Source organism: Delphinus delphis, chromosome 3, assembly GCF_949987515.2.
Source record: "Delphinus delphis chromosome 3, mDelDel1.2, whole genome shotgun sequence".
NCBI classification, from domain to species: domain Eukaryota; kingdom Metazoa; phylum Chordata; class Mammalia; order Artiodactyla; family Delphinidae; genus Delphinus; species Delphinus delphis.
In genome coordinates, this window is record NC_082685.1 from 160,944,895 (window position 1) to 160,966,982 (window position 22,088).

General features: G+C 44.1%; 1 protein-coding gene across 4 annotated transcripts in view; it reads right to left on the reverse strand.

Annotated features, from left to right (window-relative positions):
- The window catches only part of TRIO (trio Rho guanine nucleotide exchange factor), a 372,133-nt gene that overhangs the window by 239,358 nt on the left and 110,687 nt on the right, over positions 1–22,088 (reverse strand). For all 4 annotated transcript variants that reach the window (XM_060009655.1, XM_060009656.1, XM_060009659.1 and 1 more), the window contains exon 2: positions 1,370–1,444. In XM_060009655.1, coding sequence (XP_059865638.1) covers positions 1,370–1,444 — 75 coding nt within the window. The remainder of the gene's footprint in view (positions 1–1,369; positions 1,445–22,088) is intronic.

Here is a 22,088-nt window from a genome sequence, read left to right on the forward strand (position 1 = left end):
ACAGTCTACAGATTTACTTTCTGCTATAACACAGCAGAAAACGCCTGCAAACCTTTGTTCTGTAACAAGTGAACTGGTGCTAAAAAGGTATGATACCCAATGGCTGTTCTGTTCATGGAGGAAGGAACCCCCGAGGAGACAGCCAGAAAAGCCCCCAAGCTGACCCTCTGTGTGCAGAGGAAAGGGCAGGTGAGTGCCCCAGAGCCTGGGAGACTGGTCCAGTCTGTCCCCACGCTGCAGAAGGGCCAGGAGTTAAGTGGAGGACCGGCTGGCAGAGACGACCAGGGCTTTCCAGGTCCATGACATGGGTTCTAGGAATTCCAGGACCAGAGCGCCAGAAAGAGAGGCAAGGAATTCAGGACACATCTACATATGGTCTCATTCCCACCACTTCTGCTGAGATGGTGGGCATATACCCTGAGAAAACCGTAATTCAAACTGCACATGTACCCCAGTGTTCACTGCAGCACTACTGACAACAGCCAGGACAGGGAAGCAACCTAAATGTCCCTCGACAGAGGAATGGATAAAATGTCCCTAGACAGAGAAATGGATAAAGAAGATGTGGTACATACATATAATGGAATATTACTCAGCCATAAAAAGAAACGAAATGGGGTCATTTGTAGAGACGTGGATGGACCCAGAGTCTGTCATACAGAGTGAAGTAAGTCAGAAAGAGAAAAACAAATATTGTGTATTAACGCATATATGTGGAATCTAGAAAAGTTGAACCCATTTCCAGGGCAGGAACAGAAATGCAGACGTAGAGAACGGACGTGTGGACATGGGAGAAAGAGGAGGGTGGGATGAACTGAGAGATTAGGTTTGACATATATACACTACCGTGTGTAAAACAGATAGCTAGTGGGAACCTGCGGCACAGCACAGCGAGCTCAGCTCGGTGCTCTGTGATGACCCAGGCGGGTGGGATGTGGCGGGGGAGGGGATATATGTGTATGTATAGCTGATTCACCTCACTGTACAGCAGAAACTAACACAACATTGTAAAGCAATTATACTCTAATTTAAAAAAAATCAGTTTTTTTACTTAACTGTCAAATGTTTGTTGAATGACAGACACGAACATATTTTTTTTTTTTTTTTTACGAACATATTTTAATCACGAACATATTTTACTCACCGATGCTATCTGACCTATGATGTGCCTGCCAGCTAGAAGAAAACCCTTTGGGCACTCATTTCTCAGGACCACACTACAAGAATAAAGCAGTTAAAAATCCATCGAAATGCCAATGCTTTTACGTTGTAACAGGTGAGCTAGTGTATAGTTTAGTATTTCAGACTCTGACATTGTATCGAAGCACTCAGAAGGAACAATAGAGCAGATTAGAAAGTTAAACTTTACCTGAAAGGTATGCAACTTTTTCCTTTAAAATTGGCAAAACATCCATAGCTTTCATTTCATCGTTTTTTCGAAACCCTGAAATACATAAGGAGAAAATAAAATTAGCGGGTTGCTTGAGTGTCATTTAATTTCCTAACCACCCAATCTCAATGCCAACGCAGCTGCTTTCTTCACACCCATTAAATCAACTTGAGAAATATCATCATTTGAAAACATCTGAATTCTATGAAGGAAAGTCTCTGATCACAGGAATACCTTCTATTTCAATGTGGAAGGATGATTTGCAGACCCAGACCCAGAGGCTCCCATACCAAGCAAGCTCTCGATCATTTCTGGTTTTAAAGAAAGGTTTGGTCCCAAAAAGACGGGATTTGAAATCAGTCCAGATTGTTTCAAAAATCTTCATTTTAATTCCACAGATTTAACATAAACACTGGCAAATAAAGCAGCAACATGGTTGTTTTAAAACTGCGATTCATGGCACACTAAAACCTCTAGGGGGAGCTCAGAGCCTCATCCTATCTCCGAATCCAGTTAAACATAAACAGCGTCAGGGAGGAGAGCAAGATTATAAACAGCTGGGGACTGGCCACAGCTCCCACTTGGCGCTGTCCTTCCAGGCTTTCTGGGGCAGGCGCCCCTGGAGGAATGTCACTGGCGAACGTGTAAGATGGCCTGGTGTCACCCACTTCACTGGGTGGCCCAGATCCCTCTCCTCACATCAAACCAACTCTCCCCACGCCCCGAACATCGTAGAAGGCCCAGTGGAAACAGTGTGGCAAGGAAGCACGCGGCGGGCACTTCAGGCCAGGCCAGGACCCATCTCCGCAAAGGGAACTCTGGCAGCCCAAACACGACCGGCCCAGCTCTCCAGGGCGAATGCCCACATGGGACTCTGGGGTCAGAAATGTTCATACTGGTAATAACGCCTCGGCATTTTTCTCTTGGAGGTCTCTACCAGGGGAAGTCCAGGTTCAGGATGCTGGCCATACTCATCAAAACAAGTAACTATCGTTCATGGCAGAGCAATCTCTAGAAAGAATTAAAGAGAGCTGCCCCATCCCTATTTTCCTGTTTGTTTTTGCCAAAATAGTACAAGGAAAGGATCCAAAAATGTGAGTTTGGTAACAAATAACCAATGCAAGGCATAGACCTGGAATTAGCAGCAAAAAAAGTGCTCTAGGTACGTGACTGGAGCTTCCGCTTCTGAGCCTGAGCAGTTCCTGCGGACCAGCCCTGGCACAGATTAAACCTACAAAAACCGACTGTCTCAAGGCACAGGAGAGTGACCAAAAGCAGGGAGAGCCACCAGGAAAAAGGAAGTGACTTTATAACGGCTTTCAGCCTGAGGGCAGGGCCCAGCCTAAGCCACCTGGAGCTGCTAAAACAAGTCGGGACACAGCTCAGGGCAACCTCAGCAGCTGTAATCAAGACAAGAAATCGTGCAAAAGAGAAGGGGAGACCCAAATTCTGTACATAAACTTGGCCCAAACCTCTGGCTGTCCCCCGCGCTTGCATGTTCAGGGCAAGCTCCAAGCAGCCCCAGCTCCAGGCTAAGGCTAAGGACCTGACCCGAGGCTGGAGTGGCTGCCCGCTGCAGGGTCCAGCCTGCTGAAACAAGCACCCGAACAGCAACAAAACCAGCACATTCTGGAGGAATCCAACAGAATCTAGTCTCCGCAATGTATCATTCACAGAAACAAAGAATGAGTAGATTAATAACAATCCTGTCCACAGAATACCTACACGTGCACAAAGAACCCAGTTTAACAGGATCTAACCACGACACTGACGATCACCAGAGACTTCTGTGCAAAGACCACAGCAAACACATCCTGACGAGGACCCTGAGGTCCAAGGGCTTAGCGGCACTACCCAGCTGGTTGTGAAATGGCTCAACACAGAACGCAGGCCTCCAGATCACCAGGCCATTTTGCTTTCCAATACACCATGCCTTGTGGACCAACCCACCAGGCTTTTAGAACACTGGCTATTTATAAAAGGCAAAACAAGAGCCATGGGCTCTGCAATTTCATCCTTAAGGTTCCTTCAAAACTCTTGAATGGATGCAATGTCATCTCAGCAGTTCATTGCCTGTCATTGGGTAATTATTCACCGCATGCGTCTACAAAGATTGATGACATCCCACTTCCAACTGAGGCGGACATGGATGGCAGCGGGGCAAATGCAAAGAGGAATCAGGCACCACAGCGGCCTTTGCAGAGACAAGCTCATGAACACCTAGAGAGCAAAGGCACAGGATGGAAAGTTCTGTAAGCAGCATGAACGGACCCAGGCAATGAGGAGGCAGATCAAATACCAGAATACTAGGAAGAAGGAAGCCATAGCTGTGGACCCCCATCTACCGGGATTTGAAAAGAGGATCCCCTTCCATTGCCACCAGACAAGAAAACGCACACTTCCCACCGTCCCCCCATAGCCGTGCGCACACGTGCCCCGGCCGGGACACAGCAGAGCCCTCAGAGAGCTGCCACTACCACTGCGGTCCTGGATTCCCACACTGCAGAAGCAGGAGCTGCCTCTCACACAGCCCTCGACAAAGAGAATGTCCCCATTCCAGTTCGGGGACCTCAAGAGAAGCCTGTGTGACTTACGGAATTCCAAAGCATTCCTGACAAGTCCCACCGACTCTGAACTACATCTGTTTATTAATAACCTTGATGGAGTGAATGATGCCATTTAGAGCTGCCATGTTCCAGGTCACCCCACCGGAAGAATATCATACTGATATGAAAACAAAGTGAAGGAAACAAAACAATGACAATCTCCCCTAAATTGAGACTCAACAGTTTTTCCAGAAGAAGAAAGGCACATGAATCAATGGCTAAACTGGTGTGAAAATGTGTTTAACTTCTATTATGATATATGTACATGTCTGAACATAGACTAGAATATAAATTCTAAATAGTTTTACCGTAATATTTTTGTTGAATATGGCACAGAAAAAAAGACATGCTGATTTTATTAAAATTGACAATGAAAACGTCTAAAACATAAAAGAAAATAGAGAAACAAACAATGAAAGAAAGAAACATAAAACTAACCACACAAAGAAACTGAGTTTGTGGCTATTATTAGGCGCTCACCTAAGTACTGTTTAACCTCGTTTCCATTTTTAAAAGACACACCCAACAGGCAAAGGACTGCGGAAGCCTGTACACATACTAAAGCTAGATTAAATATATCACATAACTTTCAATAACAAGCAAGAACTCAGCCATGAAATGTCCTCAGATCTAATGGCAGATTCTGTTCCATGCCCTGAAGAGCTATTTATGAAAACAGAGTGCATGACTACAAAAAAATTACAAATAAATGGCTTCTGTGCTATTCCAGTGATTCTAGATTACATGACAGGTAGGACAACAACTACTGTGCTGCTTCCTCATACATTAAAGGATCTAGCTGTGGGACCTACACTTTGGAACAAAAGGATACACTCAGCAACTACCCTCGAAACATACACCTGTCCTCCCACCCTCATGGAGAGGGGAAGGACTGGCAGATGCCATCTCGGAGTGACACTTGAGAGACCACAGACCTCATCAGTGCCACAGCTAGGAAGTCATCAGCACTTTACTGCTAAGTGCCACCAAACTTAATAGGTGGCACAGAGAGAATTTCAGTAAAACTAGGAGAGAAGGGGCAAAAAAAGAAGAGCAATGTGAAAGGCAATAACTATATAACAGAGGTAAATGGCCAAAGTCAGAGGACATGTATTTGTACCCATTTTGTCAATTATATACTTTTTTTTTTTTTTTTTTTTGCGGTACGCGGGCCTCTCACTGCCATGGCCTCTCCCGTTGCGGAGCACAGGCTCCGGATGCACAGGCTCAGCGGCCATGGCTCACGGGCCCAGCCGCTCCGCGGCATGTGGGATCTTCCCGGACCGGGGCACGAACCTGTGTCCCCTGCCCCGGCAGGCGGACTCTCAACCACTGCGCCACCAGGGAAGCCCCAATTATATACTTTTTAAAATACACAGGCCTATATTGAAGTGTGCAGAGGGACTGGATACTTGTTACGATTTAAAGTACGTTTTGCTGAGACAAAGAAGCCACTGTGAATTTTAATGAAAGGCTAGCTTCAAGGGACAGTGAACAGCGCATGGGATGCAGTCAGCCGAGGCTCATCCAGCTCCTTCGTAGGTGCAAAGGGTGTGTTCCAGGGGAGTCCAAAAAGGAAGTCAACAACTGCTCTTTTAAACCAAATCTGAAAAAAATGTTCACAGAACATTTGCCATTACTCTAGATCTTGATGTTAATATTTGTTGAACGCTACTGAGGGAAGTGCGTTTGGGTTAACAATCTGATTTTATCATTGTTAACATAAACATGCAGTTAGTGGCTGATTTTCTTTCCTCCTTCCTGGTTTCAGTCAACACAAATAACCCCTTTTCCTAAAGCAATCACATTTGAATATTTAGAGGTTTTAACATATTCATTAAAAAATATCTCAAACCCCAGGTTCAGCATGATATGACTTGCCAAAATTGATTCTGTTACCACTTTTCAAATTGCTATTTGGTTCAGTAACCTGTCAGCCTGAGGTACATTTCAACCCCCCGCTCCCAAATCATTCACATTTCCTAAAGTGACTAACATTATGTTGCCCATCAAGAGAACAGTTTTTCTCTCTCTTCCTCTAAATCCGCCTGCCAGCCAGAGGATGGGTCTGTTTTTGTTCCCTGCTGTGTCCCAGCTGCCTAGGACAGGGCAGGTACAGGGTGGTCAATGAACATGGGTTGGCTGAATGAATGAATGAATGAACGAACTAAGACATGCACATACTTCTCTAGCTTCTTGCCCAAAACCCCCATGCAAGCACCTCAATGTTCCTGAGCACTTCCTGTTTCCCGTTTAACCTATAAGCTCAGTATTGCTCAGATGGCCTACGATATGACTTATATTTACAACGAGGAAAATTAACCTCTCTGCCCTAAGAGAAAACATTCCACAAGTTATTCAACAATGTAAAATCTTTTAGTTGAATCAATGGTCTGAAACTTCATCTAATACCCCACTGGTCAGATCAATCTCGTTTGTCACCCCTCGACCCTACAAGGAGGTGCTGTATTGTTACTGCTGACAAATGCCTTTTGAAGCAAGTCACTGCTGACCAGAATGCTCCCACACTTGGTCATTTCCTTGGTATCAGAATTTTCAAAATCAACAAACAGATAAGGAACAACCACCCCCAGGTTTTTTTATTTAAGAAGTACAAAAGCACCACAGAAATATTTTTACAATGAGCAAACATTATCCCAGCAGTCATTTTTCCATAGCTGGTTTCAAAAGAAATTAAGATGAAACAAATCAAATGAGTTTTTAAATGAACCAAATTTTTAAAATTCTAAACCAAAACACAGGTTAATTTTTTCTCCCATATTTCTCTCAGGACTACCAGCAGATACTAGCCATTTGAAATGTTACCTAATCCTCAAATTAAACAAGTCAATTTTTTTTTTTAAGTATTGAATAAAAACAGTGCTTGTTAGAAGAAAAAAAAAGTCATTTCTTCACCATTTGAGCTGAACCAGATGAACTGGCACCTTGCTCTCAACAGTCCGCCTCACCTCCTGCACTGGGATTTGTCCTTAAAGGACAATCCACAAGGCAAACTGTGCAGCTCATCCGTTTTCAGAGGTCTCATTTGCCGGTCAGCTATCTTACGTTAGTATTTACTAAATGGGAAGACAAAGTCAGAGAGACTGAACAAATTCCCATCCTTCTAAAGACACAGGTGGTAGCAGTAATAAACAATGTGGTAATAAAGAAAGCAGCGTTCTGAAAGAACAAAGGAAAGCAACATTAAGTAGTAAGCTGGAGGGTCACTATTAGTACGGAGTCTTGGTGGTAATTACCGAATTTTGCTCATTAGTTTATTTAGGGGAAACGCGCGCGCATGCACCCCACAGCACAAAGAGCAGGAGGCTAAGCCTCTCCATAAGCGGCAGCGCGCGCGCGCAGATGGAGGTGACGTCACCCTTTCCAGGCAGGCCGTCCGCAGTTCCGACTCCCGGACCTTTCTCTGCAGTGCCTGCGGGATTAGTCACGGATCGCTGGGAGCGGCAGTGCGCGCACGCGGCACAATGTCTGCGCTATCAAGGCTTTTAGTTGGGCAAGCATTGAGACCAGTGTTGCGTAGGGAGGAAGCATTTTCTCTAGCCTGGATCCTCTCTGAAAATGTTTGGGGCGGGGGGCGGGGATATAAGGTTATAAATCAAGTGGTGTACTGTGTCTTCTTTACTAATACATGAAAAAATCAAAACATAATGCAATGCTTATATTATTTTTACATAAATATGTAACTACAGTCCATACTTATAAAATGATTATAAAATGCATATAAAGTGAATTAAGTATTTATATCAAGAATATAAACATGTTCACAGGCCACCACACAGGAATATGGATGGGGTTTCATAGTACAGCATTATAATTTCTACTTATTTCCTTTATGGTTATAATAACTGTCAGACTGGTTGATTTATTCCTTCACATAATTTTAGAAGTAATAGCCTGTAATATCATACCTTGCAGAAAGAAAAAGCAACATAAGCTGTCTGATTCAAGGCAGTTTAAGGGCATTTCAACTTGAAATAGCTCTGGCTTTTAATGTCTTGAGCACAAAACATAGAAGACAAACCAAAATAACCAAAAAAAACACAAAAGCAAAACCATAGCAAGAATATTTTTAACTATTGCATATATTTTACTGTAATGAAACAATCTGCAGAATTTTTAACATTTGATGATTTAATTACACAGTAACTGTGTTAGAGGTTAATTAAAAAGCATAAGGAATAGACCAATGAAAGGAAATATTCCAATAGTCAAAAAAAGGAGGAATATTATAAAAGGGAACTCTATAATCTCATAAATCTAAAAAGAACCATGTGCCCAGATGTGCCGTTCATCTTTGCATCCTCAGGGACCAGCACAGGGCCAAGCGTAGAGAAACCTTATCCTCGTGTTTGTCTAATGCCAAGAGAAAGAAGACATCTGTCTGTGCTTGTGCCTGCACTGCCTGTCAGGAGATGCCTCTGGGGAAAGCTCACCCAGGCTGTACCCTGAGACCTATCACTCACCCTAAACTACACACACACACACACACACACACACTTTGATTCATATGGTTCTGTGTGCTGACAGACTCCAAATAAGGTTTGCTTTACATAAGAAGTAGCCTCTCAGGAAAGCTGTTTAAAAACTTACTTTGCGGGACTTCCCTGGTGGCACAGTGGTTAAGAATCTGTCTGCCAATGCATGGGACACGGGTTCGATCCCTGGTCTGGGAAGATCCCACATGCCGCGGAGCAACTAAGCCTGTGAACCACAACTACTGAGCCCACGTGCCCCAACTACTGAAGCCCACGCACCTACAGCCCATGCTCCGCAACAAGAGAAGCCACCGTGATGAGAAGCCTGCACACCGCAACAAAGAGTAGCCCCTGCTCACCGCAACTAGAGAAAGCCCACGCACAGCAACGAAGACCCAATGCAGCCAAAAAAAAACACACACACAAAAAAACTTAGTTTGTAGCAAATGAATAACAGTGATACAACTGTACAGCAATCAACCAAAATTGACTGCTAAAAGAAAACCTGTTTAATCATTACATCAAACAGTCTGTAAATGGTAGTACCCTTACCCTCTACCAAATAAGAAAAGAAAAAATTCTAATACCCAAGTATATTTTTTTAAATGCACATCACAATCAAACTCTATAAAAGGCTTTGGATAATAAAGCTATAATTATAACTCTACTCTTTCCCTTTATATAAATATCTTTTTGATTATTACATACAGAAAGGCTTTCAATTACAGAGAAGTGGTATAAATTGACGGTATTAAAACTTCTCTCAGTGTACACTGATTTGCTCTGATTTGGGGGTGATATGAACATCAAGTGCAATCTAGGGTCCTTGCTGAACCCAGTGTGTTTGGCAAAGCAGCAGGAGTGGTCAGTTCTGTACAGTGCAAACACATAGTATGGAAAAACCAGGGCCAGAGGGATCGAAGTAAGAGATGTCCTGTAAGATGTAGGATTCTTGCCAGGGGGCGGGGCGGGGGGAGTTGATTATGGTTGGTCTCGGCTGCCGAGCAGGAGCCAGGAGGGGTCATGAACTGGGCACCTGCATGCCTATAGTACAGGCTTCTCTACCAAACGTCTAACCTCGAACTCACCCGCATTCCCCCAGACCTGCCCCCCACTGTGTGGGTCCCAGCGCAGCCCCTGGTCCCACAAACCACCCACCCCAACCGAACCAGGAACCCAGGCTGCCCCTGCCCCCCACCGTCCTCCCTCGCATTCCTGCAGACTCCAGGGGCACCGTGTCCACTGGCCAGCAACTCCCTCGTGTGCATGACTCCAACAGTCTCCTAATGGACATTCATGATTCCCTCTGATCCATTCTGCCACTCTCTCCTAAACATCCATCTCACAGTTTCACTCCCCTAAAATTCACCACTGGCTTCTCTATGCCCTCGAATAAAGCCCAAACTCCCTGATGTGGCACAAAGCCCCTCAAGACCTGACGTCCACTTACCCCCGTGGCCTCACTGGTTCCCCCGACTCAGTACCCTCTCCACACACCCACTCCAGGAATTCTAATCTCCTGCAGGGAACACACGTCCTCGCTCACGGCTGAACTTCCACACACACTGCTCCCTACCAGCCGGAAACACACCCCGCACCTCCCAACATGCACATACACGTGTGAACACGCACACGCACGCACTCTTCACCCTCCCAGCTCCTCCAGAAAGGCTCGGGCCAGAGCCAGCCCGTCTGTGTAGCCTTGCGGAGCCCCCCAGTGCTGGATCAGATGCCCCATCCTGCACTCCCACAGCACCCCGAACCCTTATCACACTGCACAGTTAGAATTACCTAAACACCCATCAGCGTGCCCCATGATAAGGGAAGCCCCTCGAGGGATGGGACAGTCCTACATCTCACTGCCTAGCAGAGTGCTATGGTCACAGTAAGGGCTCCATCCCCAGCTAGGTAGCCCCCGAGGCTCAGAGCGCTTCAAGCAGTTGGAAATTTTAAGTGGCAGCTGACAACCTGCAGCTCTGAGCCAAGTATCCGTCTCATCCCAGACAGTCAGCAACCAGTCCAAAGTGGTCAACTTGCTCCAAACACTCATTCGAGGAGGCTGCGGTGACGAGTGAGTCCTTCATCTAGTACATAAAATTACATTTACATATTCTTCGTTCAGATTTTTTAAGCAGGAAAAGTTTGACTCTGGGATTTTCACAACGTAATTAAAAGTTATTTGCTGCCCAGCCACACACATACAAAAATTATTTATGAAAAGCTTCTGTGATGGGAAGGACACTGAGTGGCTTTGAGTTCCATAGACCACATACCAGCCCCTAGAGAGTTAAGATGCATACCTAAGGAAAAATTTCAGGGAGCCCAGATTCCTGCATCTTCCCACACACAGAAAAACAGTGCAATCATTAACTTCAGATGTCTGTTCTTTGTAATTAGCAGTGATCTTTTTATTCTTGACCACGTGTTTTTCCAGCAAAAAAGTTCAGCTGTATTCTGGCTCCCCCCTTACCTCTTCGGAGCAGATCCTCAGAGCCATCTGAGGGGCTGTCTCCTGGGCTACAGTCCTCAGTGAGGTAACTGAATAAAACAAACTCACTGCTCTCACTTTGTGTTCTTTTTCAGTCAACACCACGTCCTCAACCACCAAGAGGGATGCAAGACTCTAGGGAAGTGGTTTCTAAGTAGGAAAACACGGGTCTTGCGGCCCCGCCCCTTTGCACTCAGGACTGTCTTCACCCAAGAATTCCGAGTTACACCAAAGCGCTTTCATTACGAGATTCTGTAAACAGAGTAGACGTGAGGGAAACAGCAAGCCAAGCAAACCCCATACAACTCAAAACTGAACCTGAAGGACTGAAAAGTTATTTCCATTTGGATTTAATTTCAACATAAACTCACTAGAAAGGTATGGAAGAACTTTCTACCAGCCAGTCCCTCTGATGAAGCTTAGAACTGTGTTTTTCATCTCTTGGCATTCATAAAGGACACATTTACACATGGTGTTCTCTTAAGCCCTAGAAATGTTCCCCCTGAATGACGTGTTCCTGATTGTAAGAAGCTTATAATCTAAAACAAAATAAAACACACATTAGACCAAATAGTGGCCTTAACCATGTGTACGTAACAAGCAAAGTCTGATGGACAAATAAATATGCCTTACAAATACAGGTACTGTTATTTATAAAAAAGATGTAGATGCTATTGTGATTAATTACACAAAGCCATCTAAAAGTATTACTTTTGTCACTGAAATTCTGTATCAATCACTGGCACTAAAACTAAGTCCCTGACATAGAAAAGGATGCTCCAGACCCTTCTGAAAAGGTTGGAACCCCTTGCTATAGGGATTAAAACCACAAAGCACAGAAGTGAATAATACTATAACATGTTCAAAGAGTAATACTGTGATTGCTTTAATCATGAGAAGGGGGGCGGAGTCAAGAAGGCAGTGTGGGAAGACTCAGTGTTGGCGTCTCCCCACAACTAGGGCGCCTGCCAGATGCGGGTGGGGGACCCTGACGCCCAAGGAGACGGGAAGAACCCCCAAGAGAACCAGTAGGATGTGGGGGAATTGAGGAGTGAGGAGAAGTGGAGGCCGGACAGGACCGGTGCCCCTGAGGGGTGGCTGAGAGCAGGGGAGGGATGCCTTCCCATGCCTGGAGGGACCCTTGGGGGCTGGGATCAGGGGAGGGCGGGCCCAGCGTTTCCCCTGCCCGATCTCCGGGGAAGTCCGCCTGGCTCTCAGGTCGGATCCTATGCCCTCCAGGCTGGGGTGGTCCTGGGGGCATAGGAGGGAGGCTGGGGAGATGAACAGAGGCAGGCGGGATGGGCCCTCCGGGACTGGAGGAGCAGGACCGGAGCAGAGGGCGTTTGCTCTGCCCACTCAGGTCCGGGGAGCCTGCTGAGCTCCCAGGCCAATCCCACACCCTCCAAAGCCCCCTGCAGGGAGCATGGGCCCTGGGGACGAAGGAGGGAGGCCAGCAAGATCAGGAGAGGCTGCTGGGAGGGGACTAGAGGAGCAGGAGAGGAGCGGAGGGTGTTTGTCCCGCCCACCTGAGCCCAGGAAGCCTGCTGGGCTTCCAGGGGGGAGGCACGCCTGGGCCCCTTCTATTCTGTAGAGCCTAAGCCCCGCCCACCCCCACTGCCTTTTCCAGCCCTGTGGGTCCTAAGCATAGGCCCCGCCCACCAGCCAAGCCTCACCCCTGCTTAGATGCCACCCTCCACAGCCAACACCTTTTCCACCTTTCTTTTTTTTTCTCCTCCTCCTCTTTGTTAATACTGTAGTTCTGTTCTACCTTCTGGTTGTTGTTTCATCTATATATTTTTTTCTAACATAGCTGTTACTTTCCTAGTCTAATTTTATTGTTTACTTTGTTACTCTTCTCCTTTTTTTCTTTTTCTTTTTTTTCTTTTCTTTTTTGGCTGCCCCAGGTGGCTTGCGGGATCTTGGTTCACGAACCTACGTCAGGCCGAAGCTCCTGCGGTGGGAGGTCCGAGTCCGAACCACTGGACTAACAGAGAACCTCAGATCCCAGGGAATATTCATCAGAGTGAAGTCTCCCGGAGATCCTCATCTCAGCACCAAGACCCAGCTCTACCCAACAGCCTACAAACTCCAGTGTTGGAAGCCTCAGGCCAAACAACCAGTAAGACAGGAACACAATCCCACTCGTAAAAAAAAAAAGGGAAAAAAAAAAATGAGACGGCAAAAAAGTATGTCACAGATGAAGGAGCAAGGTAAAAACTTACAAGACCAAATAAATGAAGAGGAAATAGGTAATCTACCTGAAAAAGAATGCAGAGTAATGATAGTAAAGATGATCCAGAATCTCGGAAATAGAATGGAGGCACGGACTGAGACAATACAAGAAAGGTTTAACAAAGATCTAGAAGAACTAAAGAACAAACAAACAGAGATGAACAACACAATAACTGAAATGAAAAATACGCTAGAAGGAATCAATAAAAGAATAACTGAGGCAGAAGAATGAATAAGTGAGCTGGAAGCCAAAATAGTGGAAATAACTGCCAAGGAGCAGAATAAAGAGAATAGGATGAAAAGAACTGAAGACAGTCTCAGAGACCTCTGGGACAACACTAAACGCACCAACATTCGAATTATAGGGGTCCCAGAAGAAGAAGAGAAAAAGAAAGGGTCTGAGAAAGTATTTGAAGAGATTATAGTTGAAAACTTCCCTAACAGGGAAAGGAAATAGTCACCCAAGTCCAGGAGGCACAGAGAGTCCCGTGCTGGATAAACCCTAGGAGAACACACCAAGACACCTATTAATCAAACTAACAAAAATTACATTCTAAGAAATAATACTAAAGGCAGCGAAGAAAAAAAACAAAAAATAACACACAAAGGAATCCCCATAAGGTTATCAGCCGATTTTTCAGCAGAAACTCTGCAAGCCAGAAGAGAGTGGCAGGATATACTTAAAGTGATGAAAGAGAAAAACGTACAACCAAGATTACTCTACCTGGCAAGGATCTCACTAAGATTTGACGGAGAAATCAAAAGGTTTTCATACAAACAAAAGCTAAGAGAATTCAGCACCACCAAACCAGCTTTACAACAAATGCTAAAGAAACTTCTCAAGGTAGGAAACACAAGAAAAAGACCACAAAAACAAACCCAAGGGGCTCCCCTGGTGGTGCAGTGGCTGGGAATCTGCCTGCAAATGCAGGGGACACAGGTTCGAGTCCTGGTCTGGGAAGATTCCACATGCTGCGGAGCAACTAAGCCCGTGAGCCACAACTACTGAGCCTGCGCGCCTGGAGCCTGTGCTCCGCAACGGGAGAGGCCGGGACAGTGAGAGGCCCGCGCACCGCGATGGAGAGTGGCCCCCGCTCGCCACAACTGGAGAAAGCCCTCGCACAGAAACGAAGACCCAACACAGCCATAAATATATAAATAAATAGATAGATAGATAAATAAAAAATTTTTAAAAACCCAAAACAATTAAGAAAATGGTAAGAGGAACATACATATCAATAATAACCTTGAATGTAAATGGATTAAATGCCCCAACCAAAAGACACAGACTGGCTGAATGGATACAAAAACAAGACATATATATATGCTGTCTATAAGAGACCCACGTACAGACTGAAAGTGAAGGGATGGAAAAAGATATTCCATACAAATGGAAATCAAAAGAAACTTGGAGTAGCAATACTCATATCAGATAAAATAGACTTTAAAATAGAGACTATTATAAGAGATAAGGAGGGATACTACATAACGATCAAGGGATGAATCCAAGAAGAAGATATAACAATTATAAATGTTTATGCAGCCAACATAGGAGCACCTCACTACTTAAGGCAAATGCTAAGAACCATGAAAGGGAAAATCGACAGTAACACAATAATAGTAGGGGGCTTTAATACCCCACTTACACCAATGGACAGATCATCCAAACAGAAAATAAATAAGGAAACACAAGCTTTAAATGACACAATAGCCCAGATAAGATTTAACTGATATTTATAGAACACTCCACCTGAAAGTGGCAGAATAAACTTTCTGCTCAAGTGCGCACGGAACATTCTCCAGGATAGATAACATCTTGGGTCACAAATCAAGCCTTGGAAAACTTAAGAAAATTGAAATCATATCAAGCATCTTTTCTGACCACAACGTTATGACACTGGAAATCAATTACAGGAAAAAAACTGTAAAAACCATAAATACGTGGAGGCTAAACAGTGCATTACTATATAACCAAGAGATCACTGAAGAAATCAAAGAAGAAATAAAAAAAATACATAGAAATACATGACAACGAAAACGCAAAGAGCCAAAACATATGGGATGCAGCAAAAGCAGTTCTAACAGGGAAGTTTACAGCAATTCAATCTCACCTCAAGAAACAAGAAAAACCTCAAATAAACAACCTAACACTACATGTACAACAACTAGAGAAAGAACAAAGAAAACCCAAAGTCAATAGAAGGAAAGAAATACAGATCAGAGCAGAAATAAATGAAATAGAAACGAAGAAAACAACGGCAAAGATCAATAAAACTAAAAGCTGGTTCTTGGAGAAGACAAAAAAACTGATAAACTCTTAGCCAGACTCACCAAGAAAAAAAGGGAGAGGACCCAAATCAATAAAATTAGAAATGAAAAAGGAGAAGTCACAACTGACACCACAGAAATACAAAGGGTTATAAGAGACTACAAACAACTATATGCCAATAAAATGGACAACCACAAAGAAGTGGACAAATTCTTGAAAAGGTCTTTTCCAAGACTGAACCAGGAGGAATTAGAAAATACAAACAGACCCATCACAAGTAATGAAAATGAAACCGTAATTAAAATCTTCCAACAAACAGAACTCCAGGACCAGATGGCCTCACAGGTGAATTCGATCAAACACTTAGAAAAAAGAGCTAACACCCATCCTTCTCAAACTCTTGCAAAAAACTGCAGAGGGAGGAATACTACCAAATTCATTCTACAAAGCCACCATCACCCTGATACCAAAACCAGAAAAAGATATCACAAAAAAGGAAAATTATAGACCAGCATCACTGATGAACACAGATGCAAAAATCTTGAACAAAATACTAGCAAACAGAATCCAACAACATATTAAAAGGATCATACACCATGATCAAGTGGGATTTATCCCAGGGATGCAAGGATTATTTAATATATACAAATCAATCAATGTGATACACCATATTAACTAATTAAGGAATAAAAACCATATGATCATCTCAATAGATGCAAAAAAAGCTTTTGACAAAAATCAACACCCATTTATGATAAAAACTCCCCAGAAAATGGACATAGAGGGAACCTACCCCAACATAATAAAGGCCATATACGACAAACCTATAGCAAACATCATACTCAATGATAAAAAACTGAAAGCATTTCCACTAAGATCAGGAACAAGACAAGGATGTCCACTCTCGCCACTCTTTTTCAACATAGTTTTGGAAGTCCTAGCCATGGCAATCAGAGAAGAAAAAGAAATAAAAGGAATACAAATTGGAAAAGAAGAAGTAAAACTGTCACTGTTTGCAGATGACATGATACTATACATAGAAAATCCTAATGATGCCACCAGAAAACTACTAGAAGTAATCAGTGAATTTGGTAAGGCTGCAGGATAGAAAATTAATGCACAGAAATCTCTGGCATTCCTATACACCAACAATGAAAAATCAGAAAGAGAAATTAAGGAAACACTCCCATTTACCACTGCAACAAAAAGAATAAAATACCTAGGAATAAACCTGCCTAAGGAGGTGAAAGACTTGTACTCAGAAAACTATAAAACACTGATGAAAAAAGTCAAAGATGACACAAACAGATGGAGAGATATACCATGTTCTTGGATTGGAAGAATCAATATTGTGAAAATGACTATACTACCCAAAGCAATCTACAGATTCAATGCAATCCCTATCAAATTACAAAAGGCATTCTTCACAGAATTCGAACAAAAAATTTTACAATTCGTATGGAAACATAAAAGACCCGGAATAGAAGCAATCTTGATAAAGAAAAACGGAGCTGGAGGAATCAGGCTCCCAGACTTCAAACTATAGTACACAGCTACAGTAATCAAGACAGTATGGTACACAATAGAAAGCCCAGAGATAAACCCACGCACATACGGTCACCTAATTTATGACAAAGGAGGCAAGAACATACAGTGGAGAAAAGACGGCCTCTTCAATAAGTGGTGCTGGGAAAACTGGACAGCTACATGTAAAAGAATGAAATTAGAACACTACCTAACACCATACAAAAAAATAAACTCAAAATGGATTAAAGACCTAAATGCAGGCCCAGACACTATAAAACTCTTAGAGGAAAACATAGGAAAAAACACTCTTTGACATAAACCACAGCAAGATCTTTCTGACCTACCTCCTAGAGAAATGGAAATAAAAACAAAAACAAACGGGACCTAATTAAACTTCAAAGCTTTTGCACAGCAAAGGAAACCATAAGCAAGATGAAAAGACAACCCTCAGAATGGGAGAAAATTTTTGCGAATGAAACAACAGACAAAGGATTAATCTCCAAAATATACAAACAGCTCATGGAGCTCATTATCAAGAAAACAAACAATTCAATTAAAAAGTGGGTGGAAGACCTAAATAGACATTTCACCAAAGAAGACATACAGGTGGCCGAGAAGCACATGAAAAGATGCTCAACATCACTAATTATTAGAGAAATGCAAATCAAAACTACAATGAGGTATCACCTCACATTGGTCAGAATGGCCACTATCAAAAAATCTATAAACAATAAATGCTGGAGAGGGTATGGAGAAAAGGGAACCCTCTTGCACTGTTGGTGGGAATGTAAATTGGTACAGCCTCTATGGAGAACAGTATGGAGTTTCTTAAAAAACTAAAAATAGAACTACCATACGACCCAGCAATCCCACTACTGGGCATGTACCCTGAGAAAATCATAATTCAAAAGGAGTCATGTACCACAATGTTCATTGCAGCTCTATTTACAATAGCCAGGACATGGAACCAACCTAGATGTCCATCGACAGATGAATGGATAAAGATGTGGCCAATATATACAGTGGAATATTACTCAGCCATACAAAGAAACGAAATTGAGTTATTTGTAGTGAGGTAGATGGACCTAGAGTCTGTCATACAGAGTGAAGTAAGTAAGAAAGAGAAAAACAAATACCATATGCTAACACATATATATGGAATCTAAAAAAAAGAAAGGAAACAAAATGATACATGTATACACTACTGAATGTAAAATAGATAGATAGTAGGAAGCAGCCGCATAGCACAGGGAGATCAGCTCGGTGCTTTGCGATGACCTAGAAATGTGGGATAGGGAGGGAGGCTCAAAAGGGAGGGGAGGGCTTCCCTGGTGGCGCAGTGGTTGAGAGTCCACCTGCCAATGCAGGCGACACGGGTTCGTGCCCCGGTCCGGGAAGATCCCACATGCCGCAGAGCGGCTGGGCCCGTGAGCCATGGCCACTGAGCCTGCGCGTCCGGAGCCTGTGCTCTGCAACGGGGGAGGCCCGCGTACCGGAAAAAAAAAAAAAAAAAAAAAAAAAAGTGGTGTTTGTAACTTGTTTAAGGCTGAATTCCAAATGCAACCTATGGTTAAGTTGGAAGTTTTCTTCCCGATCCTTCTATTTAGCATAACAAGATTTGATGGTTCAACAGGTGTGCTACAGCCCCTCGGGAGAAAGGCCAGCCCGACTCTGGTCACAGATAATGGCACCTGTATCGAGATTACACCAGGAGGGCAGCCAAAGCCTTTAGGACTCACTGGCTTTTAAGGTTAAAGCAACTTTTTCATTCATGTTAACTCAGGTACTGCTGTCCTGAGTTACCCTCATTTCCAAGCAGGGAAAAGAAATTCTAATAAATAGGTCCCTATTATTAGCCTTCCTACTGAATTCCTAATAAGAAATTTAAGAAACTACAAAGGAAGCTGAGAAAACTAATGCATCTGGTAATGTAAAAAAAGAAAAAGAGATTCATTTCAATTCTCTAACCACCTCTCCTGCTACCTCTTCACATCAAATTCCCTTCTGCATACCTACAAAAGTATGTTTTTTAAATTCTTGTTAAAATATGTTTATTAAGCCAAATAATTTCAGATATACTGATGGGAAAACAAATTTTGACATAAAAATGGATTTAATGTGGATCGACTCTCTCACTTGGGATTCTTATGCATATTCATTGATAATGAGAAAAAGATGCAATTCCCAAGGTACAGAGGACCGAAGTGCCAGGGAGGGGCTAAACCCTCTGGGAGGGAGCGCAGGGAAGCCTGCTCAGAGGGAATCACTGCTGGAGACCCCGTGAACTTGAGGAGGTACCAGCCCACGTGTAGCAGCATCTCCCCTTTGATTCACTCTGAGCTCAGTAAGTGGGTGCCAGCCCCGGCTCAGAAGTGCTCCGGCGGGGCTGAGACCCTCACAAAACGGGAAGAAGTTCCAACTGCGTGACCGTAAAACTCATCATCCCACCTGGGAAACTGCTGCCATGTAAGGGGCGAGAAGACACGTGTCCTGGGCCCGCACTGGGGCCGGGCCGCGCAACCGTGAGCCATGGGGCCTCTTCCTGCTTGCTGTAGGGTCCGCAATAAATAACTGAGGGAGGGGTGGGGGGAGGCAAGCTCTCCGGAAAGATGACTTCCTTAGACGTGCCCGGCAGTACCCCATCTAAGTGGGCTGAGACTCAAAGCTGTAGGCCATGCAGGCTGGGCAATCTGTTTTCCTTTCTCCAAGCCTCTAACTGCTAAGTCCCTGACAGCGAGGAAACAAGAGAGAGAGAGAGAGATACCGATCTCTCTACTGGGAGGTCCAGAGAACATTTTTTCACAATTAGTAAAGAAATGCAAATGGACGTATAGAAAGGCACAGAGCAATGCAGCAAGGACAGTTAAATGAAGGGGTGCGTACTCACTCCCCAACCCGCACCTGCAGGACCTGCTCAGGACTGCACCAAGACCTCAGCGCACCTGCTGCCCAGGTGCTCAGGGCCAGCACAGGGTTACAGACAACTTCCTTCCAAGGTAGAGATGGTGCAGACCCGAGAGGTGCGGAGGACAGTTCAGGAGGAGTGTATAAAAGCTACCCTTCACCACCCCTCTCCCCCGCGTTATACTGATGGGTATCACCTGAAAGCCACGGTGCCACGACTCAACACGGAACTTTCTGCCGAGGGACTAATGTGTTTAGTGAGGAGTCGGGGCTGGAATCTGGCTGCCCAGTCTGCACTTCCCAGCAGGGAGAGCACGGAGGCCACTGAGTCCTTCTGCACCCGTGACTCCTTATCTGTGAAATGGGTCAGATGAGGATCCCAACGATACCACTCACAGGACTAACAGCACCTAGAACGCTAACTACTATTACCACTGACCTCTGAGAAAGCGGCTTATTCTCAGACATACACATTTGCTAAGCGCTTTTAAGTAAATGGGTTTGGGGAAATCTTGCCCATTTACCTGAAATTACTGCATTCTATAAGGAGATGTGTCACATGCAGTTATTGTCAAAAGCCACACACACCAAAAAAAAACTTATTTTTTAAAATCAACAATTAACTTTGGCAATTTCCTTCTCCTGGGACTGACTATAAGTAATTTAAGGAACTATAAGGCAGTTCAAAAGTCAGAATATTCTTCTGCCTAAGAGACTGCAGCTTATCCTGACCCCTTGGTCACACTCCCCCAACCCAGGGGCACCCCGCTTGCCCCTGGGCCTTCTCAGGGTCCTGCTCAACCTGTCCTACTGTAGAAAGGGGCGAATCAGAATATAATAAGAAATAAAAACAGATGAGCCCAAAAGTCACACGAAATGAACAAATTTTGGGGGGAGCTATCACCTCCTCTAACTGAAATGGTGACAATAAACACCTTAATAACTGAAAAAGTGCTCCCTTTCCAACGTCTTTCCAGTTCACATCCCTCTACTGTCAGAAGCCTGTCCACTGGAGTGAGAATCCAGTCGCTCTCTACCCCTGTGAAGCTACGTGGCTCAGACCCGAGGCCAGAAAGCACAGACCACGCTCCAACCTCATCTTCCACCTTCGGTCTCTCTTTTTAATACACAATCATCTCTCGTTTTAATAGATGATCAAGAAAAAACAGGATCTTCCCACTCTGCCCAGACACATGATAAGCACTGCAATGAACAGCTAACTGTGCACCCAAAAGCTGCTGGCCTTCATGTGTCCACTGTCCGAAGCTGCCACCCCCTCGGCCCACTGTGGTGAAGGCAAACCCATTCGAAAATAAGTTTTTAAAGTGATGAAAACCCACACTAAGTTTCCTTTCATTCTTTGCAAAAGCAAGCCCAGATGGTTCTATGGAAGCTCACAGCATGACATCAGTCAACTCTCCAAAGGTACCACCTCGAAACCTCAAAACAGGAAGAGCAGTGGGTGCTATTATAGGAGATAACTTCCAAGAGCCCTGATGGCTTTAAATATTCGATTATTCACTGCACTGTAAAACAAAAAGGGTTTTTAATCAATTTTTCTAATTCTTTCAGCTACTAAAATGAAAAGCCCAGGCAAAAACAGGCCCCAGACTTAGAAGAGAATGTCAGGCTGGTCTGCATGAAGGTGTGTATGTGTGTTACGTGTATATATTTGAAACCACCATCCCGTTTAGGAACCAGAACCCTAATTCCTTAGAAGTCTTCCCCACGCCCTAGCCTGATGGTACCACCTCCTGGCTCCGGACATACCACTGTGCTGGCATTTAGAAACATTCCCTTGCTTTTCTTTAGAGTTTTGCCATTTATGAATCTACTGCTACATGATATATTGCTTCTTTTACTTGTCTTTGGACTTAATACTAAAGTAATCCTACTACACGCGTTCTCTTGTCACTTGATCCGGTTTGGATGGCTCATCTGCGTTAATCTGCACCCTGAGCTTGGTTTAATGCTCCATTCTGTGACTACACCATGAACTTATTCCTGCACTCTTGTTCATGGTCATTTGCTTTGTCTCCCATTTTTGCTATTATAAATGATGCTGCCTGAACTGCCGTGTCCACGTATCCCAGAACACACTTTCAGAGCATCTCCAGGCAGAGGGATCGGCTAGGGGAGAAACTGCTGGGTCAGCGTTTATGAGGTGATGCCAAAT